This window comes from Chanos chanos, chromosome 1 (assembly GCF_902362185.1).
Source record: "Chanos chanos chromosome 1, fChaCha1.1, whole genome shotgun sequence".
Classification (NCBI taxonomy): Eukaryota; Metazoa; Chordata; class Actinopteri; order Gonorynchiformes; family Chanidae; genus Chanos; species Chanos chanos.
This window is the reverse complement of record NC_044495.1, coordinates 6,730,386-6,757,884: the sequence shown is the minus strand read 5'-3', so window position 1 is coordinate 6,757,884 and position 27,499 is coordinate 6,730,386. Positions and strand designations below refer to the sequence as shown.

Here is a 27,499-nt window from a genome sequence, read left to right as displayed (position 1 = left end):
ATGGGGTTCCAGATGTTCTTCCACAGTAGACTGGGAATAAATCCCCCCCACTATCCCTACCACAAGTGGAGGGGGGAGGGGGGGTGGCAGTGGTTAAGGAACACAGTCACAGTGCACAGGAAACGCAGACAGCACCACACAATGCACCCAGAGCTTCCTGACTATACTGAAAGATAAGAGACCTTGTCTAATTTTACATTTTTTCACCCTAAATATATTCCCTCTGCTTTGAGTGCTACCTCAGCACACCAGTGTGCAGGGCGTAGGAGTTAAAAAAAAAACCCAAAAAAACCCAGTGTAGTTTTACTTCAACTTTATAGGACCTCTTTAACATACAATAAGGGGGTATACAAAAGAGCCAATATTAGAAAAAGAAAAAGATTTGAATTACAATTTGGACACATATAGGAGAGTTCGCTAGCACCTATATCATCACCGTAAAATGACTGCAGCAGATGTCAGTGGTTTCATAAACCAATCAATGCAAAACACATGAACTGTTAGGGTTTGCATCAGTGGAACCGGATAGGAGATGTGCACGTGTGGTTTGATACAGGACAGCTGCTGAGCGCATCTCATTAAGATGCGGCTCAAATTCGTAAGTTGAGTAATCAATCCATAACGTAAATTAGATCTTCAACCAACTCCATGTCAGGTTCAAGCTGTTGACTTTAACTTTACCACCGGGCTTGAGGCTTGATGACGCCCGCAACGACAAATAATTTCTATCTGAGGGGAAGTCGAGACAGTTCAAGAGGTGTCTTATTGATTCATTGTGTCAGTGTCTGAAAACGTTAAGACTTTTGTCTCATCTAATTAAATTATGTCACAGTATTAGATAGCTTATCTAACATGGGAACAAATAACAGCCACCTCTACTATAGGCCTAATTGTTTTTAAAGCTGATCTCAGTCTTGCATTAATTTATATGTCTAATTAAGGAGTTTCACTATTGAAAGAACGTGTATAATGAGATCAGAGATAGCTGCCAGAGATGCACACCACAATTACGCATAGTGCAACGACCCAACTTCAGAATAACGATAATAAAAAAGATTAAAGAGAATCTGTATACATTATAAATATTATTTTCGTGCTCATTTTGAATGGTTTTACCTTACTTTTTGAGACGATTAAGTCGATGGTCGGTTGGGGAATTCGTATTTGTATGTAAAGCAACAGTTGTCCCATTTTACGTGGAGACTTGAAATTTGGTAAATGTCGTAAGTACCGCGCTCTAAACTGGTTTATCTGGTTTAAACAATGGACGGATAGTGATAACGCTCTAACCACTGACCACATAGATCTTAGCTCTACTCCTGAACAACACTGCTCCCTACTGGTGGGGACCTAAAAGCACAACGAACAAATACAGTAAATCTTAGCTGTTACAGACAGCTCAAACAGATGTCCATTATAGAATACATTACAGCTGGCGAAAAACGGTGATTGTACTTAACTGGTGTTAGTACACTGTGCGCCAGCTAATTACTTCAACAGCCAAGCATCAGTATTAACAGAAACATTTGAGGTAGTTACTTGGGGTTGTTAACCTCCTTGTACGGTCAAAAGGATTCATGTGTATCGCTAGGCCCAGACAGATTTGCTTTGGTAGCTGATTTTGTTATGATCTGGTAAATGTTTTGGAACATCCAACCTAGTTGGATTCTGGAATCGATCACTTTCTGGCTTCAGTGGTAGTGTATCACACTTAGGCCTATTAAACCCTCCTTACCTTATTATCAGACATTGTACGTTGTATTGCGAATAATTTTACGTCTTCGCATTGAAGTGAAAGTGAACAAAGCTTAGTAAGTAAAGCTAATTATTTTACAATTTTCGTTTTGGTTTAGTGCACTTTAGGAACCTCACAGCTGGACCAAATGTTGAGGGAGTGGCCGATGTCCTCCAAACATCAAAGGATTAACGCTGGCATGCTAACGCAGCTGATTGGGCAGCAGTTAAAATTCAAATTGAAAGACCGCGTGAAGTGGTGGCACGAATGACACTGTTGTCGTACAGTAGACTACCTTACTGATGTACACATAACTCAATTCCGTCAAACATGCTTTTAGGCGCGCTTTTTCAAAAAGCCCGGACTTTTAAATTGTGTTTAATTTGCGCCTCTAACAGATAACAACCTTAATAGGCCAAAAACTTTTAGCATAAAGTTTTCTAAGAAGATGGATCAGGAACCAACTATAAGATGCATGTTAGTCGGAGATGGTGCTGTTGGGAAAACCAGTATGATTATCAGCTACATCTCCAGTGGATTTCCCAGCAACTACTATCAGACAGCCTTTGATGTCTACACTGGTAAGTCATAATTTGATTCACAGTCACTTTGGCATAAACAAGACTCATTTTTTAGAGAGAAGAGTGTTGGCTGATCCATAGCTTTTGATTTGATCCATTATCTCACAGGGAAGGTAAGGGTGGATGGAACTCCACTGAAGATTCAGTTGTTGGACACTGCTGGACAGGTATATCAAAATAAATAAATAAATTAAATACAATAAAGGAGGAGTGACATATTATGCTGCCATGGTTTACATGGTACTTTTTTTTATGTGATATGCTCCAGGTTTTGCTTCTCACACAGATTTGCATTATATTGTAAGTGTTTAATTTTTAATTAATCAGAATTTTGAAAAGCTTGATTGAAAATCACAAGTTCTGGCAAAGATTCCTCTCTGTCTTTCGGCAGGAGGAGTACGACAGGTTCCGCTCGCTGTGTTACCCACACACAGACGTCTTCCTCCTCTGCTTCAGCGTGGTCAACCCTGACTCCTTCCACAACATCTCCACAAAATGGATCCCTCAGCTCCGAGCCCATAACCCCACGTTACCCATCGTCCTTGTCGGGACGCAGTCTGATCTTCGCCACGACGTCAATGTCCTCGTTCGCTTGGACAAGTTCCAGGTAGCACCGGTTCCAGCGTATCAGGCCCGCAGGCTTGCCGAGCAGATCCAAGCCCAGGACTATGTAGAGTGTTCAGCTCTGACCCAAAAGAGTCTCAAGGAGGCCTTTGACACTGCTATCTTTGCTGCTATCAAGCACAAAGCCCACAGAGCAAACAGACTTACGTTTTTAGATCGAGTTAAGACTTTCTCCAGCGTAGGATGGCGGAAATTGTTCTGCTTTGTCTGAGAGCTTCGAGGCGAGAGAACATTTTTGGAGGGATGTTGGTGGTCTGATACCAAAGCAGTATTACATTAATTGGGTATTAAGAAGCTGTGGTGTTTTATTTGGGTTTAATGTGCCAGGAATCATGTTTAGTTGGACTAGTTTTGTAAAAATGGCCATCCTTTACAAGGAGGAGATTTCCTTTCAAGAACCTCAATATGGTTGTGAATAATGAGCAGTTACTGTAGCCTGAATTCCTAAAAACTACTGATGAAACCCATTCAAACAAAGCATTCAGAGCTACTCCAGTTATGCTGTAATTCTCATGTAGGCATGTGTTTTTCTATGTCTTCCTCTCTTAATGTCTTGTACATTATATTTGTTTTTTGTTTTGTTTCTGTCTGTAGATTATCTATGCAAATGTTTCTCTTCTTCCTCTGTGTGCTTATTTGTGTTACCATGCCTACCAACAATGAATAAATCCGCCCTAGGACTTCATATACCTGGCTGTTGATTCCTTTGCAGCCATTTCCCAGTTATAATATTAACATTTACTCCTTTTGTTGTTGTTGTTTGTTTTAATATTCGTTTAGTTTTTATTTCTAGAATTACATCAGCAGCACGTCTCTTCTGCGTCGTCTCTTTCGGCACAAGCCAGAAGAGGAAAGAACGAGCTGTTTCAGAGGAAGAGGAATGGCTGTGAATGATTTAAACAGTCCTAAGAAAAATTAGGAGGGAAAGCAGAATAGAGTGGTGTGTAACCCTGGGATTTTGACTCAGCAACACAGCAGGAAATCTGGATGTTAGCCAGTAGCACTCCGGGCTGCTAATTTGCACGACAAAGGACATTGACATCAGTTACACTTTAACAAAGCACGATAATCAAAAGCTTTATCCTGATCCAAAAAAAACTCTCTTAGGGTAACATTGCGTTGTGAAATAAAGTAATGTAAATGATTGCGTCATCCGCACAGTTTAATTGAAACGTTTAAAAACAACACCGGTTTAGGGATGCGAGTTTTATAATAAGAGTTTCGCAAGAAACATTTACTGGCCATTCCAAAACACCTTACTATGGTTGGTTTTGTTATGAGTTTTGTTTATTCTTGTTTTGTTTATTAATTTCTCTGTCACAATCGAAGTAATGGGCTGTGTTTGAGCCAGGTGGCTGGATATAGTTATTAATTTAAGGACCAGACGGCGAGTTTCATTCCCATTAGAAAATTTCGGATCGATTTAACTTCTATTTAAAGGAAGGATGGCCGGTTAATCAGGCAATGCCGACACATTAGTCACTTGAAAGAGAAGATTTACATCTGCGAAGGTGACTGATCCCTCTATTCTCCCGACCATTGTGATGGCGCGTTTAAGCGCGCTCCTTTTCAGACGTAATTACACTGTCTAAGAGGACGACTGTTACTTTTGATAAATTATATCAATTTAGCCAATTATACACTATAAATATTCTAGAACACATTATAGCATCAGTTCTTTGCGACCATTTGACAAGTAGGATAAAAACTAAATGTAACCGTATAAGTATTATCGCGCTTTGATTGGGTGGCGGTTTTGGCGGTGACTGCAGGCAAACACTTTTATCTGAGGGAACTAAATGTGCCCTGACAACCACAGAACCGAACCACAATTGCACGATAGCGACCCCTATAGGACTCATTTGTTCAAACAAGGCTTCAAAAAGTAAAAGGAAAATTCCAGAATATAAAAGCAAAATTTAGGAAAACACGACGCAACTGTAAACGGATTAAAACGCGATTTTAGATAAAAGGGAAAACACATACACATATTACATGCAATACAGTAATGCTGTATACGATTATAGCCCATGGCTCTAAGAACAGGAAAGTAAAAAAAAATAAATAAACGGTACAGTACTAAATTGTTCGGATTGGGTGAGCAGAACTACACAAGAGACAGCAATTTCAGAGAACATCATGGCCTTATTCTTTAATTCCTTTCAAATACAATAAAAATAACTTCACTAACAAAGACTTCATTCTCTCAAAATGGATTACATTATTTACAGCTGGAAAAAAAAAAAAAGCAATTACCTAACAACTGTACCTCACGTTACACCCCCCTCCCCTCGTCCCCGCCCCGTCCCCCCACGTGTCCAGGAATGCACCAAACACACGGGGCTATTGCTGTCACTGACTCCTCTGTGAGGTATAGATCTGACCTTGGATTTCGTCAGCAGACAATGACTTGATCGATCATGAATGTCAAAGCTCTTTGACGTCATCATCTCATCATCTTCTTCATCACCATTATCATCATCATCATCACCTCTCACAAGAGGTATCTGTTGTTCAAAAGTGCACAGGACCCGTTAGCTGGAAAAACTCACCAGCAAATACGCAGAGCGTATATCTTTTGCTTTTACAAACGTTTCTTAAACATCAGATGTCAAAGTTGTCGTGAAATCTAGTGATGAGTTTCCACACAGACTGCAACAAGGGGAAAGATGACTTTTTTCTTTTCTTTTCTTTTTTTTGCCTTGGCTCTACAAAAAGAAAACATTTACTTCTGCAGAATTCACAAGGCGTTATGCTTGTGGTTAGTTTTGTGGAGAACGTCCCTGAGGGGATGAATAGAGTTTATTTGTGTTTATGTTTGTGTGAATGTGACTACAAGAGGTCAGTTTCAAGTTAAAGGTATTTTTGAATGAAAATACACACAGTACCTCTATATATGGTATTCCAAGTACCAAGAAACCAACTAAATATTCCTTGTTAAAAAAAAAAAAAAAAAAGTATCTAATCATTGAAATGACACATTGTGTTTGCAAATACAACGCTTTCAGTCACATAAATTACATACAGCCTTGGACATGGAAAGCAAAAGACAGGCTGGGAAGGGGAGAAAAAAACCAAAACAAATCAACCTCCACGGATAATTAGTTGGTCCATTCCAGCTCCACTCACTGAACCAATCCACCATTGATGTCTTTAAGCACCACGATCACAGGGGTGACATGCTCGTCACGTGGTTAAGTACATATTGCCCTGTTTTCACCATCACATGACTCATTGTGGATAAATGCTTAACTTAAAAAAACAACAACAACAAAACAAAACAAAACCAAAAAAATCGAATGGACAACAGTTGGACTGCATGAGGGAGCAGGAACAGTAGTTCCATTCCAAAGCCTGAGTAGGTACTGAGGTCCTAACAGAAATGGAAAAAGCCAGAGACCCCCCTCCCCCCACCACCCCCAAAAAAGAAAACCAAAACATACAGCTGAAATATAATCAGTAGATCCACTCAAGTTACTGTGCTAAATTTCAACATGTTCTAACCTTGACATGAGGCTTTTTCTTACTGGCACAACAACTGGACGCTGACAAAGGAAGCAAGGTAACGATATTCGCATTATTTTCTAATTTAGAGAGGGGGGGGGGAAGCCACCCGTTTCACATTTAAAGGGACGACTTGGTTTATAGAGCCCCTGCAGAAGTGAAAATGTAAGGGAGAGAAAGAGAGACACAACAAAAACAAAGAGGGTGTGATGCTGAGGGAGTGAGAGGGAGGGAGAGAGAGAGTGAGAGTGAGAACGACAGACAGTGACATAGGAAAAAAAAAAGAGTGAGGTAAAGAGGTAATAGCATGTGAAGGGTCTAGAGACATTACATCCAGGTTGTAGTCAAGGAGGAGGTTGTTGTTGTTGTTGTGTATTTCTGTGTACGAGTTTTCAGCACCATGACCGCGGGGAGAAGCAGGAAGTAATGGAGGGAGGACAATGTCGAGGTTGTTCCAGTTGCTTATTGAGATCTATGGCTGTCACACTTGCTGTTTTCCTCTGAGTGTCTTGGTCGAGCACAGTGATGAAGTTAATGACGTCGACGTGTCTTATCACATTACCCATACACAGTGCACAGTAGAGCAGAGAAGGGAGCAGACTCACAAACAAACAGTCGCTCACTGGCAAGCGTGGCTTACACTCTGCTTCACCTGGACAGCAGACCCCACACACACGCACACACACACACACGCACACACACACACGCACACACACACACGCACGCACACACACGAACACGCGTACACGCACGCGCTGACACAAACGCACACATACATGCGATTGCACACGCGCACACATGCACACACACACACACACAAGTATTGTTTTACAGAAAAACAGAAGGTCAGTCCATTCTTAAAAAAAAAGAGGAGGCTGATCACAAGGAAATGAAGAAACTGTCTTGGGGAAAAAAAAAAAAAACCCAAACAAAATTTCAGCTCAGTTTTAAAGCTATCACAGGCAGGTCCGCCTAAAGAGTGGCTTTACGGGTCACATTAGGCTCCCCTTTCTCCTTTTTTTTTTTTTCTCTCTGTTCATAAAGGTCACAAATCAGAAATATTATTGGGTCGGAGAGTGCCCAGCACACATTTAACAGTAGGAAGTTTATTTTGTTTTTTTGCGTGGTTTTTTTTTTTTTTTTTTTTTTGCTCGCTCATGTTAAGAGAAACAAACGAACAAAGCCGGCAGGCAAAACGGAGCGTGACGCGTCTAACAGACGGATCTCGGCTCTCGAAGCACAGGTACGGGGAAGAGACGTGTTGTTTCCAGAAGCTTCACAGCCAATGGTAAACGAGATGTGTGCAAAGTCACCAATGACAGCGTACGGAGGCAAGACGTGGAGGGTGAGATCCTTTTCAGAAGAGCTGAGCCGAATGTTTCACGTCTCACACGCTCATATGGTTTCCACCGCTAGTATAAAACTGAAAGATTTTTTTTCAAAAAGAAGACTAGTTTTTTTGTTTGTTTGTTTGTTTGTTTGTCTGTCTGTTTGTTTGTTTGTTTTTAACAATTATTTATGGCTCTGATTAAGTCACAGTCTATGGACAAGGGTGCTGCTCTGCAGTAGAGTTCTCACAATCAATGCCTTCTCCTGGGATCTCAAGGGGAAAAAAAAAACATTTTATATCCAAAGCAGTCACTGGATGTCTTTTTTCTTCTCCCCCCCTCCAAGGCTGAACAGGGAAGTTTCTCCTTAGGTTCTTACATTCAGTTTGACAGGGTGGTCAGACGAGGGCTCTTGTTGAGTGAATCCAATCCAAGCCACTCTTCTCAGCTTTCTAGAATCTTCCATCAGCGTTACGAAAGAGAGGGGGAAAAAAAAAAACAAAAAAGCGAAATGTTAAACGAACAGCACCGTCCATGATATGGCAGAACAAATGAGTTGTTCAGGCTAACCGTGTCAAAGGTCATTTCTGATACTGACCCCTCTTTTCAGTAATATTCCACATGAGCCACCAGCTATTTACCAGTAAATCACATTCACTGCAAATTAAATAAAGAACGTCCCAATGATATGTGGCCCTTTTAGTAAATCAAGAGACCGTACATCATTTCATTTTCGCAAGCAAACTCTGGGTTTTGTTGTTTCACGCTGAGACAGTACAATTACTCGGCAATTACTTGGTCATTCTGTCTCGACAGGAATTTTGAAAGGGCACTTCTTGCTTTAAAGTTTACTGTTGACACAATGCGGAACCTTTCCGGTTGACGCATGTCTCAACTGCCTCCCAATTGCATGGGCCGTTACCATGGTATCGCCAGACCGGTCATATGACCGCTGTGTGACAGTTACCGCATTTCCTCCATCTTAGTTTGGCATAGGGACTTTGTCAGTGCCCAAACAATGGTTAAAGCTACCCAATTTCTGTGTCAGGATTTCCAGTGAGAGGCATTCACTCACAGTGCACATCAGCGGCAAACTTTAGAGAGATGGTTTTCTTTTTCTCCACTTACCTTACCATAAACTGCTCTTTTTAGCCTCTGCAGTAAACCAACTCTTCTCCATCTCTACAAGTTCCACCGAAGAGAACAGATACAGAAAAGCAGGGCTATTTTTTTTTTCCTTGCAATCTGTCCTCTTTCCTATGGAAAACTTCAGTTCCAGATGGTTGGAATCCATAAATAATAATAATAAAAAAAAAAAAGCACTACAGAGCTGTGCATTCAAGTGTCTTCACTTCAATTCCTTGGCAATTCCAGTGACGTAATATACTAGCAAGCAAATTTCACTTAAACGCTCACTCATTGTCTCCATTCAACTTTAAAGAGTTTTATTTTTAATTATTATTATTGTTTTTTTTTTTGTTTACTGGAAAAATATCCCAGAAACTCACTATAAATTCAAATCCTTAAATTCCAGTGTTATCTGTTTGTAATCTACTCGCTTTTCCCCTCCAGGGGAAAAAAAAAATACTTAGAGGAAAATGGTTTCTTTGTTTCATAGAGAGCAAAAAATCATTCACCAGAAAAGTCTTGTTTCTTGTCTCTCTCAGAGTTTAAATAATAAAAAATATGTTCATAACTTATTAAAAGGTGAAAATTGTCCAGTAAAGATAATAAAATAACACTTTTTTTTTTAAATTTCTCCTCTGAAATAATCATTTGTGCTTTCCACAAATTAACAAGAAAAAAAAAAAAAAAATCAACTTTTAAAAGAAGCAGCAGAGATTTTATCAGTTAAGCTCCACGTTGTTGTTAAATATGTCCATTTTGAAATGGCAGAGGCTCCTTTATCTGTATCGCGTGGAAGTCTCGCTGCCGTTCGAGGACGGCTCTTCGAAGTCGTCCTCTTCGAAGCCGTGGAACGTGGAAGTGTCGCTTTCTGAGGTGGAGCCGAAAAGCTCCTCCGCTCCGACCAAAGTCCTGTCGTCTTTTTCTGCGTCGCGTTCAGCTTCAAAAACACAACACAGACATCGCACCGACCAGTTTAAAAGGAACATCATAACTCCCTGACAAACCACAGCTTTAAACAACATAAGACCACAGTAAATGTGATTCAAGACACACTACGTTTATTTTGAGCCATATATAGGTTTACAATGGTTTGGTTAATAAAAGTAAATAGTAAAATACGGTTAACCGCGCTATATTTTTATCTCCCTATTTTGTTCAAGACAAACGAATAGCTAAATGGAGTTTATAAGAATAAATCTAAATCCTGACACTGACAGGCTAAGGGGTGAGGAGGAGACTCTGAAAGAATGAAGAGGTGGTCACTGAGGTAAGGAGCAGAAGAAGTAAAAAAAACCTAAAACAAACAAACAAACAAACAAACAAACAAACAAACAAACAAACAAACAAACCCCCAGAGTAGTCTGCCCAAATGGAGGAGAATGCTACTTACCAGCACGGCCACACTTGGAGCAGGCCCCAGAGTCAGCAGCTCTGCCGTCTTTCCTGTTGGAGCCTGGTTTACCCTGACAGGCATTGCAATGGTTATTGGGTGTAAAAGAGGCGTTTGAACTCTTCTGATCTGTGAGTATGGAACGACAGAATAATGTTCTGTTAACCCGCGGGATCTGCAATATGTACTGCAATATTTTCCCAATTTTTTTTTTGTAGTTTTACAATGTACTCAGTAAAAAACAAGCAAAGAAACAAACAAAAAAAACAGTACAAGATATTCCATTACAAGAAATGCCTCCACTGCGCTACTCTATGTTCATTTCTCAACTACTACAATGATGCGCAAAGATCTTGATGCTGTGCGTTCAACCACATCACTTTCGGGAGAGTGTGACCAGCAGCTCTCTTACTCAGTTCATCTCTACCTAGTGTTGTGTGAATATGACACATCACACCTTTTTTACAATTTTTTTTTTTTTTAAATTCCATTTTTAATCACACCAAGGACGTGATGCGGCACACTTCTCATAAGACGGAATCTAGTGAGTCATTTGTTGCCTTACGTTTACGGCTGTGGGAGCGATGGTTGGTGGTGGGAGGAGACTGTGAAGGCTCTGACACTTGTGGCCCCTCCTCTTCAGCCAAGTGGGCGTGGCCATAATGGTAACTTAGCCCGGTGCGGTTCCTGTAGCGTTTCCCACAAACTGAGGAAGAAAAAAAAAAAAAATGACAAGAGAGAAGCAAATGTGTATCCTTTGAGCTAACACCACAGAAATGTTCTAACTCTTTTTTTTTTTTTTTTCCCCAGACTCCTGTCTGGGAGACTGACGGCCAGATCTAAGTCACTCGTGGCTCTAGGAGCGCTACAACAGGTTTTGGATGGTGCTCGGCAACAAGACTCACATAAAAAAAAAAAAAAAGCTTAACACATGCCGCTACGTTAAGTTTATTGGCCGAGCAACTAATCATCTGACTCTCTGCGAGCCCAAATTTCCAAAGCAGATGAAAATTCATATACCTGATGCCGAAGTTTTTGAGTTATGCTTTTGTTTGTATCTGTCTGAAACAGAGAAGACACAAAGCAAAAAAAAAAAAAAAAGAATAAAACAATAAAAAAGTGAAAAAAAAAAACGAAAGAGAAGAAAGAAAGGAACAAAGGTGAATATGTGATTGAACTGTTTTTCACTCAGAATGGTGTTAATATTACATACGAGAACTCTATTCCTTCTTGTTTGCTTTCCCGCATGTAAATTGCATGCTAAATTAAGACTATCCGAAACCGTTTCATACAAAGCTCCATCCGATCCCTCCCACACTGAGGCTATGCCGGGGCAACGGCGGTGAAAGGATCCTCAAATGACATCGATTTTCTAAAAAGGGATTTATAGGGATTTTAATTTCTGCTCTTAACATCCAGGTGATTTTTTGGGGGGGGGGGGGGGTGTTAGGATGAGGTGGTGAGGGGGGGGGCTGTACTTTCTGGGAAGTTAAATTTAAGCAACAGACATATCAATCTCCTCACAACGATCCATCAGTGAACCTAATTTCCAAAACATGCATTTACAAAAATAAAAAAAAGTAAATAACAATACTACGTCACTGTCTGACAGCGATCCCAACAAAAGATCGACTGCGTCTGCGTTGACGCAGACTCCAGTTATGATAAATGCCAATACTGTTTTGCAGGTTTCCTGTTAATTATAACCCCGGATAATTAAAACAAGACCATGTTGTACGTGAATATTTGTGGCTCGGCATGTTCTCTGTGGGAGACCACACTGTCAGCATAGACTCTGAGTGTAAGTCGTGTAAGGGGAGAGAAACAGTGTCGGTGTGTCTGTGGTCACTTACTCTCACAGCCGTACGGTTTATCGTGATCGTCCGCGGTATCGGCCCTCCTGCGCCCTGACCCCCGGCCCTGTCACAGAGAACAATGCACACCTCAGAGAGACAGACAAACAAACACACACGCGCGCACACACACACACACACACACACACACCAGGGTCTCCCTGTGACCTTGTCCTAAGGATGCTGGGAATGCATGGGTCGGTCCCGTTTAAATGAGCGGCATTTTGGTGTTCCGTTACAATCAACTGTAACTGTAATTTAAATACAAATACCACATAACTCTTCAGAAGTATGAACCTTAAATAGCCAGCAGAGGGATCTTCAAACCAAAAGCCAAACAACAAAAAACAAAACATGCACTCTATCCCAATCTCCAAGATAATCCATTTCGTGATGACGACTCAATTTGTTTTCAAAATGGTACATCTGCTGCTTCACAAATCAACTCCAAAAATGACAGAACAAATTTAGGCAGGTTTGAACATTCATACAGAGCTGAACAAACAAACCCTCGTGGTTTTTATACGACAGCCAACCTCATGGATGTCTTACACAAGGTTTGTAAAACCGAACACAGCAATCTGAGACGGTTAGTGTTAAGAATAAGGGGGGACAAAAAGGTTTACTAAGTTAACGCTTTTCAGGGGTTACTTGTGTACTGTATACACACAGCACGAGACAAGAATCTGCTAAGGACACTCCTCCCAAAGCATTTCTGCTGCACAAACATGTAATGACCCACAAACAGAGAGAACCACAATCCTGTCGGCGCTGTGGATATTTCAATTTCATGCCTTATAAAAGATAGGAATCAAATTTCACTTGCAAATCAGGCAGTTACTAAAGATAGGCAAATTCACAACAGACAGATGGAAAACGCGTGATGACAAGCTTATAGATTCCTGCTTCCTCTTACTGGACATTAACCAGACAAAGAAGTCAGGTCGTTTGTTTTTTTTTTTTGCTGTTGTTGTTGTTGTTGTTGTTGCTGTGGTTGCTCTGTTTTATTTAGTTGAGATCAATGACAGTCTCCTCTGCAATGTCTTTAGCTTACTGACCGACAGCTTCACTCATCTACAACACAGCTAGATCTATCAGGGATTTTCAGTGAGACGGTAAACCAGGCTGATGAACGTGTTTCTTGGTTCTCATTCACTGAGTTCTTCGGTAGAGCCGAGAACCACTCGAGGGTTAACGAGGCTTCTTACTGTAGACACAACTTTGAGAGCATATCGATACAATTTTGCACTCTGACAGCAAGCACAACACCTCTGTGGTTTTGATGTGTCTCTTTTTTTTCTTCTTGCTGTCCGTCAGACACTCACTCTGCCTTTGCCTCTGTGTTTCCTTTTTGGAGTGTCCACCTCAAAGTCGTCGTCGTCATGGTAACCATCCTCGTGCGCGTCAGCTTCCAAAACTCTCTATAATTGATGAGTAGAGGAATGAGAGAGAGAGAGAGAGAGAATGAGAGAATGAGAGAGAGAGAGAGGGAGAGAGAGAGAGAGGGAGAGGGAGAGAGAGCGAGAGATAGAGAGATAGAGATAGAGAGAGAGAGAGAGAGAGAGTCAGATGCTCAGGTGTGAGGGGCATAGGAAATGTTTCACTCACAGTCTAGCGAGCTGAGAAACAGAAAAATAAGAAAAACCGAGGTTCAGCACAAACAAGACTCAAGCTTTCTCCAAAACCACACCCCTTCCTGTGCTACAGCACTGAATGTAAAGAACCACTAACCAAACAGAATATAAATATCTGTTTTTGAGAATGGGGCGGTGTCAACTACTTGCTTAGTGGATTGATGCTTAATCCGTGATTTAGTGCCAAGGAGGGGCCACAGGTTCATAGAAGGTTCTAGAGCGAATGCTCTGAGGGGTTCTAATGTCTCCAGGAGCAGACCCTCACCTGGATCTCCCGGAGGCTCTCTTCATCTCTGGAGCTGTTCCTGGGGTCCAGGCTCTCTCCTCTCAGCAGAGCCTCCAGGGTGGTGCTCTGGGAAGGAAGACTCTGATTGGCTGACAGTCCACTTTCTGGGTGAGCAGAGAAAACAAAGCACGCGGTCTTCTCAGAACAATCAGGAAAAAAAAAAAAAAAGACAAACAGCCAAGCAGTCATGATCCATGAAACACCAGAGAGGCAAAATAATCCAACACATCCTGGTGTCTCCACCATAGGGAACATGACTTAGTAAAGGGAGGGGTTACAGGTAAGGGGGTGCGATATAAATCGCCTACGATAATATCGTAATTGTTGTTCTAACAAATGTGTGAGCTCACATTATCGAGTATGTCACTCACTTTGCAAAAACCAATCAAAAACGCGCCTTGAGAGTCCGCGCATTCCCTGAGTCATGTAGCCTAGTACGATAGGCTACTGCGCGTGCGCACTGAGAGTGCATGCAGTATGCTAGTGTTGGCTTACATGGTCACCGCACCACAAGTTAAGCAAGCGTAGCTGCCTAAAAACGCATGACTGAAGTTAAAAATGAGTGAGCGAACAATGCCAGGAGACAAACGGACACCACCAGCCTCACAATGTGCACCGAGACTTAATTGCTACACGTGGACCACCCTCACTTGCATGGAGCCGGTTTGGCTTTGAAAAGACGGATGTTGCTCAAAAGATGGCAATCTGCGAACTATGTTGGAAATCGACAATAAATAAGAGCTGTTTTCCTTAATTATGCAGTTTCCATTAATATCATTGGTAAGCAACAATCAATATCTTATTAACAAGAGTGAGCTAGTACAATACAAGACTTTTACAAACACTTTTTTGAAGGATGCAAAATATCGTCTACTTATCGTTATCGACAAAATCCCAGAAAATATCGAGAGATCATTTTTGTCAATATCGCACACCCCTAGTTACAGCTTTCTGGTTCTTTGCAAAGAGCTAGTGTGATACAGAAGACATACAGGCACACAGACTCACACTCATTGCATTGTTTGACAGAGACCAGAGGGCAGAGAAAGACCGTGCAGAACTTGGTGAGAGCATCCAAGAACAATTATGATTTAATTCAGCACTGACTAGAGCAGTTCTTTTTCACAGGGCATTTCATCTATTGATCTCAGTGATTCGTATATGCAGATAAATTCTTTCATTCATTCTTTCAAGCTCCTTATAACTCAAAAAAAAAAAAAAAAAAAAAAATCAAAAATCAACACAAATTCTGTTTTTTGTCATAAATGTACCAACAGGGCCCTGCATAAAGTCAATTTATTACCAATCGACCAATCAACCAATCAACTGTCATTGCAGTGTTCAATACACCCGTTTTCATCTCATGCCTTTGTATGGCTGGATTATCTATGAATACTGAAGCTATTGTACATCCCTACGACTGGAGTAGAGTTATGCTGGTACAGCAACAAGGGAAAAACACACACACACACACCGGGGGGGTGCGGGCGCAGGGGGGGACATGGAGAGCCGTGTTCGCTAATTCTTTAGACGCGTAGAGCCCTCCTTCCATTGTGTCTGTGCGCGTTGACTTTCAGCTCAAAGAGAAAACGACTAGACAGTCTCACCCCTGGGAGCGAGGGGGGGGGGGGGGGGGGGGGTATGGTGGGGGTGGTGGGCCGAGGGGAGGGAGGGGGCTAAAAATAGCGTGTGCCGTGCTGCCTGCTGCAGGAGACTGATTGCGCTGCCACACTCACATTCTCAGCTTTAGTGAGAGAGAGAGAGAGAGAGAGAGAGGGAGAGGGAGAGCGAGGGAGAGAGAGAGTGAGGTGGGAGAGGGAGAAAGGGAGGGGGAGAGAGAGAGAGAGAGGGAGGGAGAGAGAGTGAGAGAGTGAGGTGGGAGAGGGAGAAAGGGAGGGAGCGAGGGAGAGGGAGAGAGAGAGAGAGAGAGAGGGAGGGAGAGAGAGTGAGGTGGGAGAGGGAGAAAGGGAGGGAGCGAGGGAGAGGGAGAGAGAGAGAGGGAGGGAGAGAGAGGCTGTGAGCGACTGGAGCACCTCCACTTCAGCAGAACACTTGTGAGGCCTGGATTCGATAAAAGTGGCAGCTGAATTCTGCCAATGAGGTTCAAACGAAAAAAAAAAGAAAAGAAAAGAAAAAAAAAAAACGAAAAAAAACCCCCAAAAAACGTTGGTTTAACTGTGTGGGTGACAAAAGCTGTTAAGGGAATATTTCCACTTTCGACAGCAGGACAATTTCAAAAAGGCCTGTCAAATTCCTAAAACAATGCTGGAAAGAAAAGACAGAAGCGTGCTTCTTAAAACAATACTGATGGCAGTTTGATCTTCAAGAGATTCCACCGCACAGAGACAGCTGGTTTTGGCGCTAGCATAAAAAAAAAACAAACAAAAAAAAAAACAGTTGGCTGCGACTGCTTCCTTTACAAACAAAACAAACAAACAAAAAAGACCAAACGAATATTTTCCATTCCGAGATAAGCAGTCCCAAAAGTCTGTGAAAGCGAAGCAGAAAACATTGAGGAACGATCAATCCATCTGGTGATTATTCTGGTGTTTTGTGTTATCAACCCAATTCTGATTCTCAATACCAAGTGTGTGGAGAAAATCTAAACAATATATATGTGTGTGTTGGGGGGGGCCCATACAATACTTGCTTTAAGTTATTAACCCTGCTATGACATGGTGAGCCTTGGGAAAAGACAATAGGAAACCTGACACGGAGGCTGGGCTTTTACTGGTTTCCCTCTCTTATCAAGCCTCTCACACATTCTTCCCATAAGTCTAACCTGCAACTAACTAGCATTCCTGAGCACGGCGTGAGGGAGCAGGTTGGGTGGGAGGCGGGGTGGGGGGGGGTGGTGGTGGGGGTGGGGGGGGTGTTGCTAGGGACAAAAGAAACGGTCACGCTTGCGTTAAAGACTTTAGCTAATTCGTGCGAGATGCGTAGAGTCAAATGTTGTTTGTTAAAATGTTTATCCGGCCGACTGAGTGGTTACTTTGAGTTCACCTTTAGCCTACACAGACAGACATCTAAACTGTCATGGCAGGAGAGAAACGACACAGGGGTTCAGAGATAAGGAAGAGAGAGAGAGAGAGAGAGAGAGAGAGAGAGAGGAGTCTACTGACAGAGTGATCACACACTCATAAATAAGAGTGACATACACGGCCATAGAGTTTGATCAGGTCAGAGCAGGAGAGCGGAGGATGGAACAGAAGAGTATGAAGGAGTAAGGAGTAAGAACAATAGGAGGTGTTAAAGAACGGAGTGAGAGAAAAGGAGGGAGCAAAAGGAGAGCGAGTAACAGAGGGAGAGGGAGAGATAGAGAGAGAGAGAGAGAGAGAGAGAGAGCGAGAGAGAGAGAGAGAGAGAGCGAGAGAGAGAGAGAGAGAGAGAGGGAGAGAGAGAGAGAGAGAGAGAGAGAGAGAGAGAGCGAGAGAGGGAGAGAGAGGGAGAGAGAGAGAGAGAGAGAGCGAGAGAGCGAGGAAACCAGAGAAAGACTGAGGACATGAAAAAAAAAAAAAAAAAAAAAAGAAAGATGAGGACATTGGCGTGACTAAAGGTAAAGGTGAAGAATTTTCTTTCTTTTTTTTTTAATTTTTTTTTTTTTTTTTTTTTTTTTTTTTTTTTTAGAGATTTGTACATTCACAGTAGGGCAGGAAGGACAAAAGCAATTTGATTTCTTTCATCAAACGCAGACAAGGCTAGTCTTCAAGCTGGAAGAACAGGTAATTGCTTAATTCACAAACCAAGGTTAGAATCTAAGGGAGGGGGGGGGGGGGGGGGGGGGGGGGGGGGGGATGGGTACTAATCTGAAGTTCTGATGAAAGATTTACAGTCTTTCAACTATTCCAGAGAGTCAAGAAAGCCTTTAAATAAACAAAAAGGACATTCGTCAAAAGAACAAAGAAATAAAAAAATACAAACAATAATATTAACACAACCTGTATCTCCTGAAAATTCCTTGGCACAGGATTCGGCTCCAGCCTTAAGGTAACACCCCTGATTCTATTGTTTTGGGATTCTCAGGACATTCATTGGTTGATTCAGGAGCTTTTCATGCACCCAGCCACCACTGCAGATCTGCAGAGGGCGGGTTTCCTTGACTCGCACAAAGCAAAGAGAGATCTGGGTTTTTTTTTTTTCCCTTTTATAACGTCCAGACGGCTGTTTTTTTTTTTTTCCTTGACGGTCTTACCGAGGGGAAGGCCACAGAATCCAAGACGGGGATCGATGGCCGTGTGCAACCTCCTCTTCTTCCTCCAGCACCGCGCGGGATACGTGTACATCTGTCCGGCAGCCATCCCTAAAAAAAAAAAAAAACAATCACAGAGTCATTCACTCTATATGCTTTTCTTGTTTTTTCAATCTGTCTTCAAATAACGCACGCTTCCGCTGACAGCAAAGGAAGACCCAGTAAGGCTTGATGAGAAAGTATCTGGTTCATATGGAACTTTTCTTGCTCTCTCTCAAACACACACGCATGCACACGCACACGATGACCTAAGCAACTGCTGCTGTTGGATCAATGCTGTTCTCCCCCCCCCCCCCCCCACCACGACAGCCCTCTTTAATCAGGTCTGCAGGTTTTTGAAGCGCACCGCCCCTCTCCCTGAACACCCCACCTGGTCCTCTGTGATGTCGCTCCATCCAGATGTAGCAGTTGTTCTGGGCCACGCCCGTCTGCGAGTCCAGGAAAGGTAGACGGACACTGCGTTCGGCGCACAGACGGGCATTGTAGTTACGGCAGTGCTCAATGGCCTCTCTGTAGAACTGATCACCTAAACTACACACACACGCACGCACGCACGCACACACACACACACACACCCACACGAACACACACACAAACACACACACAAACACACACACAGTCAGTCAGCTCTGTCTGCTACAGCTAGCATCCTGAGTGGTATGTATTTCAAATAGTGTCCATGTCTGTACTGCTGTACTGGGTAAAACAGACAGAACTGCATATCAGGAAGTCAAAATATGTCTTCTTAACTCTCAATAGATCTGGATAGGTGGAAACTCCAGATTGCTAAAAGGAGACTCTGGTTATGACGGTACGTGCGTGTACCGCCAATGACGTTAAGAGCTTTGGTGTACTGACATGAAAAACCCGTATTCTCCACATCTGCGAGGAGCGCGCCTTCAATTTCTCCTTCACAAGAAAAAGATCCACATTTCCTCTGGTCCACACCCAACCCCTGGAGCCAGAGGACTCTGCTGGCTTCGGTTTAAACAACAAACAAACAACAGGCCTCACTGCAAACACCGTCCCTGGGCTGCGCTAAACTATGATAGCGTTCGCTGGTGTCCCGCGGCAACACAAAACGCCGCTGAAAGTCAATACTGTGTGTACTATCAACGTACGCCAATATGGAGGACGAAATAATGCCCTTCCGCCCGATTACGCAGGGCGTGAATATGGATCGTCCTGTCCCGATCCGGCGACCTGTCCGAGATCGTTTCAAAATCAGCACAAGTGGTGGCTCTGACAGATAGTCACGTGACTTCTACAAACAACCAAATCGGTTCAGCAAATTAAACACACACGCGCGCGCGTGCGTGCACTCTCTCTCTCTCTCTCTCTCTCACTCACACACACACACACACACACACACACACACAAATCAATGACGAGGCAAGCTGAGCCAGGGCCTTGAAGCAAAGGAAACTTTTTTTTTTATTATTTTAATACACTTTCAAACATAAATCTGATGATGCATTATATATTTTTTCCTTATTGATATTGACTCACTGATACTGATACATGATATATTTTAGTGTTTCAGCGTACTCAGGGACACACTACAAGGTAAAACAAAAAAATCAAAATCAACAGATCACCAGGCGTAACAAAATAAAACCGAACCGCGCGTTCTCGACACATGCGAACACGCACTGAACGGTACGAGTTCATAAACCAGACCTGCCGGGAACGTTCCGGCGGCCGTAGTGCACGATAGGCCGGAACGGGACGGGACGGGACCGGACCGGACTGGACCGTTTCAGTTCTGTCTCCGAAAAACTTCTTCTCTCACAGATCTGCTTCTCCGTTTCCAAAGGCAGCTGTCGTCATTTGCCTCACGCCCACAGTCACTTTTCTCTCCTGCTTTTTAAGAACAAATTTACACGATTTACACGATTTTTTTTCTTTCTTTCCTGAACAGAATCCGTGACATTCGTGACACAATCCACGCAGCGCAGCATCGTCCCGCTCTGGCCTTTCCCGCACGTTCCTTCGCCAGAGACGTTCTCGCGGTTCCCCGAGGGTAGCGATGTTAATATTCAGCGCGAGAAGGAGTCGAGAACCCGCTCGCGCTGTCTCACATCTCGCCTGGTAATTATCTAGTCAATTAATTAAAAGCGGAGCTCCGAGCAACCTGGGTTAAATTGGAGAATTTTAAATTAGGGCTTGAAGCGTGTGTGCGAAGGTTAAAAAGAAAAAGGGGGGGGGGGGCGGCTGTACGTTGTCATCGTTATTTTTGGGTGGCACGCTATCTTTTAAGGTTCCCAGTCTTACTCACAATCCGTGTTACTGACGCGTTTGACAATATTCAAACCGCCGATGGCCTTATCAATGAGGCTTTACGAACAGCTTTCTCATAATGATTGTTAAACGCATGTTTTCAATTACCACCACCAACCACCCCCACCTTCTTTCCCAACGCTGACCTGTCTCAAGTCAGTAAGTCAGTGTGGTCTGAACCAACCGTGAATTTCCACATTGCAAAGCTAGATAATGTGTTAGAGAGATAGAAGGCTCAAACTGGCGGGGTGTGTGTGTGTGTGTGAGTAGTGTGGGCGTGTGTGTTGTTTTTCTTTTTTCTTTCTCCTATCTCTCTCTCCCTTTATTTTCTTCTCTCCCATCTTCCTCAGAAGAGCTTTTCTTCCGGCTGATATGCAAACTTGTGTGGAATGTTGTCTCAAACAAAGAGAAGACGCTCTCACAGGGCCAGACAAAGCCACAGTGTTCTAAACCTCAGCGAGAACGAGTGAGAGAGAGAGAGAGAGATGGAGTGTCAGCGAGAGTGAGAAGAGCAAACACATCCAGCAACTCAAGGCATGGAGGGAGACAGAGAGAGAGAGAGAGAGAGAGAGAGAGAGAGAGAGGAGGTAGAGAGAGAGAGAGAGAGAGAGAGAGGAGGTAGAGAGAGAGAGTGAAGCAATTATTTGCGATGGAGAGGGAGTGAGGGAGCAGAAAGAAAAACAGAGAGGTCAGAAGTGTGACACGGTCAGGACGTGCAACAGCCGGAGAAAAGGGACATGGACGAAGCGTGAGTTTAACCAAGTAAACATCAAGTAAAAACCCTCACAGAACAAGTTTAGACAACGCATTATTCAGTCTCCTTAACCAAAACTAAACTAAACAAAACAGACAAACAAACAAACAAACACACACAAAAAAAAGGTTGCGGTTCAGCATGTGATACAAGTCACTTTTATGGGCAAGGCTGTGGCAGAAAACGAAAAACGAACCGTGTGATGACGTAATGCACGTTGAAAATTCTATGGGTGTGGTGTGAGGGCGCGTCGCTGGATTTATTTACGAACGATGCTCGTAATTGTTTCCGTGTAAAGAGTACGAGAAAATCATTTTTCAAAACGTCGGTTTAGACGGCCTTTTCTGTTCGCGGCGCCTTGTCGGGTAGACAGTTGGTTTGTAAAAGGTTGGTTAGAGAAGACACAGTCTTGCTACGCTGTCAACCACAGGGTGTCGGGGGCATGACGCGAGTGTGTCCCCCCCACTCTGCAGGTGCAGTTAACCAACCTTTCCTCTCACACTCTTTACATGAATGACGGCACAAACATGGGTGAGCTACAACCCTCTTTCTTCTCTTCTCACACGTTCAGTACATTTCTATATGTTTTTTCCCTTTTCTTTTTTAGTTTTTTTTTTTTTTCCGTTGTCCGTTACATCTGGGGCCATTGAAGTGGTTGAGGTATATCTCAACGGCCAAAAAAACACCCCCTCGCTCGTTCGCTGATGTGAATGAAGCAACACGCGCAAGACCCACGTCAAGTCTGTCAGAGACAAGACGTGGTTACATTTACTTGTGTATGAGCGCTTGTGGAAAGTAGGTGAATCTCTTGGCCAAAAGGGAGGGTGTGTGAGTGTGTGTGTGTGTTTGTGTGTATATGTGTGTGTGTCTGGAGGGGTGGGGGGGGTGGGGGGGCCTCCACTATCTGAACATTCCTGTCAACGGTCTGCCCTGCTGTGTCACGTCACAAACCAATCACTAAGTTCTGGAGTTACATAAATTTGTCTTGCGTGCTACAGGATAGCTTTGACGCAAAACCGTACTTAAAACCGCAGGCAGGCATGTCTTCACGTTAAAACAAACAAACAAACACACACACACACACACACACACAAAAAACCCCCCAACCACCGTTCCCGAACTTCCCCTTTCTCTCTCAAGAGACAGAGAAATCTAGAAAGCATTATCATAACAAGATTGAAAGGCCGAGATCACTCAATACTATTGGTGCGTCGGATTCAGTTTCTTAGTCTCCCCCCCAAAAAAAAGAAAAAAGTGGACTATGGACATTTAACGTTACGAGCACTTTGCTTATGTCTTCCCTCCTGTATTTACACTTTGAGAGTTAATCTTTTTCAGTCTGAGCGCATGAGCTTCGTTGCCCTCACAGGAAGTCAGTGTAACGGTACTACGAGATGAAGGTGTAGTCTAGTGCAGACCACGTGCGTAGCCATCAGCTTCAGAAAGGTGTACAAACAAGACCAACGAGCCAAAGTGCTGCTCACAACGCTGTTTAAAAAAAAGAAAAGAAAAAAAGGGGGGGGGGCAAAGAATTATACCACTGCATTCTGTCTTGGCTACCCTTTTATTGACACTGCAAACAACGTCTCATAGGAGTAACTCAGCCAGCACTCTTGTCTGTAATATGGTCTTCCAACGTTTCACTTAAGCGGCTGCAACTGAATCGGGTTTTAAGAATGAAACAACAGAACACAGCTATGGATGTAGGCGACCACACATTAGAGATCCGTGTCTAGTCATATTCCAAATGAATACGTCTGATCTAACCTCATACACAAACTGAACTGCCACTTTGTGAGTGTACCACCAAATCTCAACGTTTCCTCTGTCTGAACCTCAATCACGTTGGAACACACATGGGAGTTGAAGGATGAGTATTATTGTGGTAATGACAAGAAAAGAAATGCAACAAGGCTCACCCCACCCCCCCGCCCCCCACCACCACCCCTCCCTCCAAACTGTATCTCGAAATCTCCAATACGGAGAGGTCAAACTAGTCCACGCTCTCGACATCCAATTAGCGTCTGGCTCGACAAATTATGATCTGCGGAAAGTGTGAAACGAAGCCTGAAATATAAGACTGTAACTAATTATAGAAAATGATTTACTTCATTTAACTCAGCTTATGGCAGCAATACGTTCCACCTTTATGCATCAACATCTCTCGTCTGGAGAAGCAACTCAGAGCAGTGATGAAACGAAAGAGCTGAACCCAACACACGCGACAACATAAGACCAAAACGCTATAGATGGAAAAAGTGAGAAATCTTGCCGGTTATGCACTTCGCATGCCAAAGTTAAAACGCTGCCATCGCTTCAGGATATTTCTATGCAAAATGTAGGCCTACGATCCACAGGTGCCTGACGTATTGGCGGTGTAACTTTAAATACTACGCAGGCTCCAATCATAGGTCATTTTAAGTTTAAAGGCAGATATTTATTTCAGCGTGACAAAACTGAAGATTCTTTGAAGAGCGACCAAAAAAAAAAAGAAAAGAAAAGAAAAAAGAAAAAGCCAATTTGATTTTATAGGCCTATGTTCACAGCTCTGAAAGAATAAGCTCTCGTATTGTAGCCCGGGGAAAAGACTGACTCCGACAAACGTTCTTCATTCAAACCACCTTAGTTCTTTCACACTGGCAATATGCCACCCAAATAATGTTTGACGTAAGATCCTGCTGGTTAACAATAATTTACTATGGATGTTCAACTGAAGTGGGGGTTCCTTCTTGTAGGTGCAGGTTTCGGTAACACGAATCCAAATCTCGGCCACAGGCGAGCTAAACCCTCCACACCTTGATTTGGCACCCGGGTTTTTGGTTTTTTTTTTTCCCCTTTTTTTTTTTTCAGTTTCCTGCGAATGCCATCTCTCCAGTGCAGAGCAGATGGCTCTCCTGTCTGCGCCCCACACTTCCACCCTGTCGCAATACCTCCTGACAGATGGGCTTCAGATCCTGGGCTCTACTAATCTGTAGGACTCCTCCACTTAAAGGTACAGTTATGTTAGCATTTAGCATCAAGGTCGCGCCGTATAGACGTGCGACCCCACTCTTTCCTGCTCTCGCCGAGAAAATATGACTTGTGGTTAATATTATCTTTGCAGTTCTACATATGGTTAACTGCCAAATTAAAGGAAGTGCGTTGGTATACAACATGCCCAAAAAAAAGTGTAGCGTAAGCGCACACTTCCGCAAAAATGCGGTTTCTGGGTTAATCAAGCAATTAAAATCCCATCGTCCGCGGGGTTACGTGTAAAAATGCTACGCAGGCCCAGCTGGCCAGTGTGTTAGATGTCTATGGCTAGAGGAGGAGACTTTGTGAAGATTGTTTTAGGGAAGAACGACTGCATGACTTGCTGGTATTTTTTTTTTTTTTTAAACTCAGTTCAATAGTGCTTTTTAAGAAAAGGCATTTTTACAAAGCAACTTCACAGAATATCAGACCTGAGAGCCCCTCAGGGTACAAACTAAGCTCATTTCGCTGGGGAAAGTGGCTGAAGTGATTTCTGGTATGGAAATCTGAGTGAAAGACATCATCAGCCAGGGTCAACTGTGGATTAAAGGACAGCCTCTTAAACAATGAATGTCAGTGCATTGGGTCAAGATGCAACATGAACCTGATGGGCAATCTTAAGTCAACTGGTACTGTCATCATGAAGAGTCACAGAAAAGGATGCTACAGAGGGTACGGCACATAAAAGCCTCTTTTTTAAAGCCTAAAATGAATGTTACAGACGAAAGCAGTGCACAAGAGCACAGGCAGTAGGAAATCATGGTCAGATGACTCATTTTTCACCCTGTTGTTATTAAAAAGGGGAAAAACACACATGTGCAGGCTAGAAGACACATACAAGGCCAAGGACGCACCAAAGAGTTCTGGTGTCTCTGCAAGGGTCTCTGGGGTGCATTCCCCTAGTATGGTTAAGGTTGACGCAAGTCTTTGGAGCGCAAAGCCAAAGCTGTCAAAGCTATGCGTCTGATGGGAGTGGTCTTTACCAGGATGAGAGCACACACTACATCCACAGGGCATGGCTGATCACTGCAATTGTTTGATGATCATAAAAAAAAAAAACCAAAAAAAAAAAAACCAATGTAAAACCATATGCTTGGTCACTGCACCTCAACCCAACAGACCAATGATGGGGAAATTCTAGAGTGAGACCCAAGACATGGGTCTGCCACCACCAAAAGCAACAAAACAAGAAGGTATTTCTTGGAGGGAAATGACATCCTTTCAGCAGAGTTCTTGGCACGTGTAAAATCTATACCGAGTCACTTTAAAGTTCGTGGAAGCCAAGTGCCACGCTTTTATCTGGTGTTCCTTTTTTTTTCTTCAGTTTTGGCAGGTACCTTTTTCTGGACAGAACGAGCAAAAAAAGAACCCCACCATACCGGTACTGCCAAAGGGTTATATAATTATATCATGATAACCCCACCTTAAAAATAACAAACGTAGTTTCAATTAATCTGCACAACAACCAATGATTTACAGTACTGTCCGAATCAACTGAAGTTGCAACAAAACGAAATGGAGTCGACCAAAAGAGCACTGATAAGACACGAACCTTTGTGGATTAGCTGATTACTGCTGGCTGAAATTTAACTGTTTTACAAATATTGATTGAATTCGGGACACACGGGGGAAAGGGGGGATGTGTGTCGCTTCTAGGGACACCGTTTACATTCTTGTCATTTCTTGCGCCTCTCTGAGCAAAAAGTAGGCTATCCAGTTGCGATGCACTCTGCACGAGCTGCGATGGCCACGACTGTGTTTTGTTGCAAAGTTCCGTGGAACGCGCATTTCTAGAATTGGCAGTTCTAAAACTATAAATTTTAGGGTGTAAGGAATTCACCTTTAGACCAGAGATGGGGAACTATGCGATTGCACAAAGCAACGTTTATCAGCAGTCTCTTGTTTTGCACAGCTTGCTGGGTAGCTTGCTAGCTAATGTAATACATTTAATCTTTTATGGACCAAACAATCGATTACAAAAAAAAACAACTTATGACGGCTGTAAAAAAGGAAAGCTCATTCGGACTGTAATAATATGGGTGCTCCAAGTAGTCCACAATGTTGTCGCCTGATCATCGGTGTGAAAACACTTTCATGAAGTCATAAAATAACCTTCTTAATACGTTAGTCTAAATAAAAGAAACCGCTAAGACAGATAGCCCGGACTGAAATTACCTTTGTTTATCGAGCTGACATCACACAGTTATATAACACATCACATTTGTTTGAGAACATAATTTGAATTATTTACTCTAGCTGACTAACATTCTGCTGGCAGATATTAGTTGCCAGATATCGTCTTCCTATAAAGCGAGCTAGCTACATTTTAGAGAATGTACTCGCTACTAGAATTTCTACAAACTGCAAAGACAGCGATTCTCATCTTCTCAGTCTAACTTCTGTTTACTTTCAGACACGAACTACCTTGACTGAGCATGGAAATGTCTGCCCAAATCATTTTTTAATTTGTCAAATTACTTACGCTTTTACTGGATTCTGAATGACAGCCGCCATTTTGCCACACTGTAACGCAATATCAGCGTCTCGCAATACTGAGGGAAACCTATGAAAAAGTGACCAATCAGGGCATAGTCTAAAACCTCTAGCCAATGCGAGGAAGGTCTTTGTGAAAAGAAGGCGTGACCTAGGGAGTAAACTGTCAAACGTGTTTTAAAGGGTTTTCCTTTTGTTATACGGTGCAAAAAACGGCGTGATGATATTTACTGTCATCGGAAAGCTGCTGCCTCTCGAATCAACTGGGAAAGACGTCGGAATAACTAGACATAACGGTTTCTCGATGGACATCAGACCATTTCATACACCTTGCTTACCAACGCAAATCCGCACAATCAAAATGGGTGGGCTCGGGACGTGACAGGGAGCAGAAGAGAAAGTTTTTTTTATTACTCTTTATGTCTTTATCAACCCTTTTGAGGGAGTCATCTTTTACTCTCTCCGTATTTTACGACAAAGAACAATGCATAAAACGAGACAGTGCCACCTAGAGTAGAGAACTCAAAGGTAGCCTGACTTATTCCAGACTCTTCTGCCCAATATTAACAATTAATACACCTAGTTCGTTGCCGAAATGCATTCCGGGTGTACTGATGCAATCTAGACAAAGACACTATTTCTGAATAC

The 27,499-nt window shown here is 42.8% G+C and overlaps 2 protein-coding genes across 2 annotated transcripts; one reads left to right on the top strand and one right to left on the bottom strand.

Moving 5' to 3' along the window:
- On the top strand, positions 1-3,151 carry LOC115823291 (rho-related GTP-binding protein RhoV-like). Its single transcript, XM_030787336.1, has 4 exons — positions 1-25; positions 2,134-2,316; positions 2,425-2,483; positions 2,708-3,151. The coding sequence occupies exons 1-4, from the start codon at positions 1-3 to the stop codon at positions 3,149-3,151; spliced, it is 711 nt and encodes a 236-aa protein (XP_030643196.1).
- A 6,220-nt stretch (positions 3,152-9,371) lies between these two features.
- LOC115816046 (zinc finger protein DPF3) lies at positions 9,372-26,872 on the bottom strand. The gene is made up of 10 exons (XM_030779020.1): positions 26,841-26,872; positions 18,683-18,843; positions 18,256-18,363; positions 14,043-14,167; positions 13,469-13,564; positions 12,144-12,210; positions 11,311-11,352; positions 10,856-10,996; positions 10,291-10,419; positions 9,372-9,837 (listed from the first exon to the last, which is right to left on the bottom strand). The coding sequence occupies exons 1-10, from the start codon at positions 26,870-26,872 to the stop codon at positions 9,677-9,679; spliced, it is 1,062 nt and encodes a 353-aa protein (XP_030634880.1). The 3' UTR covers positions 9,372-9,676.
- Between the last annotated feature and the right edge of the window lie 627 nt (positions 26,873-27,499).

Excerpts from the sequence above, each read along its gene's own strand:
- LOC115823291 (XM_030787336.1), top strand. The coding sequence starts at position 1 with ATGGGGTTCCAGATGTTCTTCCACA. Across the intron at positions 26-2,133 it reads GTTCCAGATGTTCTTCCACA|ATAACAACCTTAATAGGCCA; the intron begins GTAGACTGGGAA and ends CGCCTCTAACAG. Across the intron at positions 2,484-2,707 it reads TGTTGGACACTGCTGGACAG|GAGGAGTACGACAGGTTCCG; the intron begins GTATATCAAAAT and ends GTCTTTCGGCAG.
- LOC115816046 (XM_030779020.1), bottom strand. The coding sequence starts at position 26,872 with ATGGCGGCTGTCATTCAGAATCCAGTAAAAGC. Across the intron at positions 11,353-12,143 it reads TAAACCGTACGGCTGTGAGA|ACAGATACAAACAAAAGCAT; the intron begins GTAAGTGACCAC and ends TCTCTGTTTCAG. Across the intron at positions 10,420-10,855 it reads TCGCTCCCACAGCCGTAAAC|ATCAGAAGAGTTCAAACGCC; the intron begins GTAAGGCAACAA and ends CCATACTCACAG.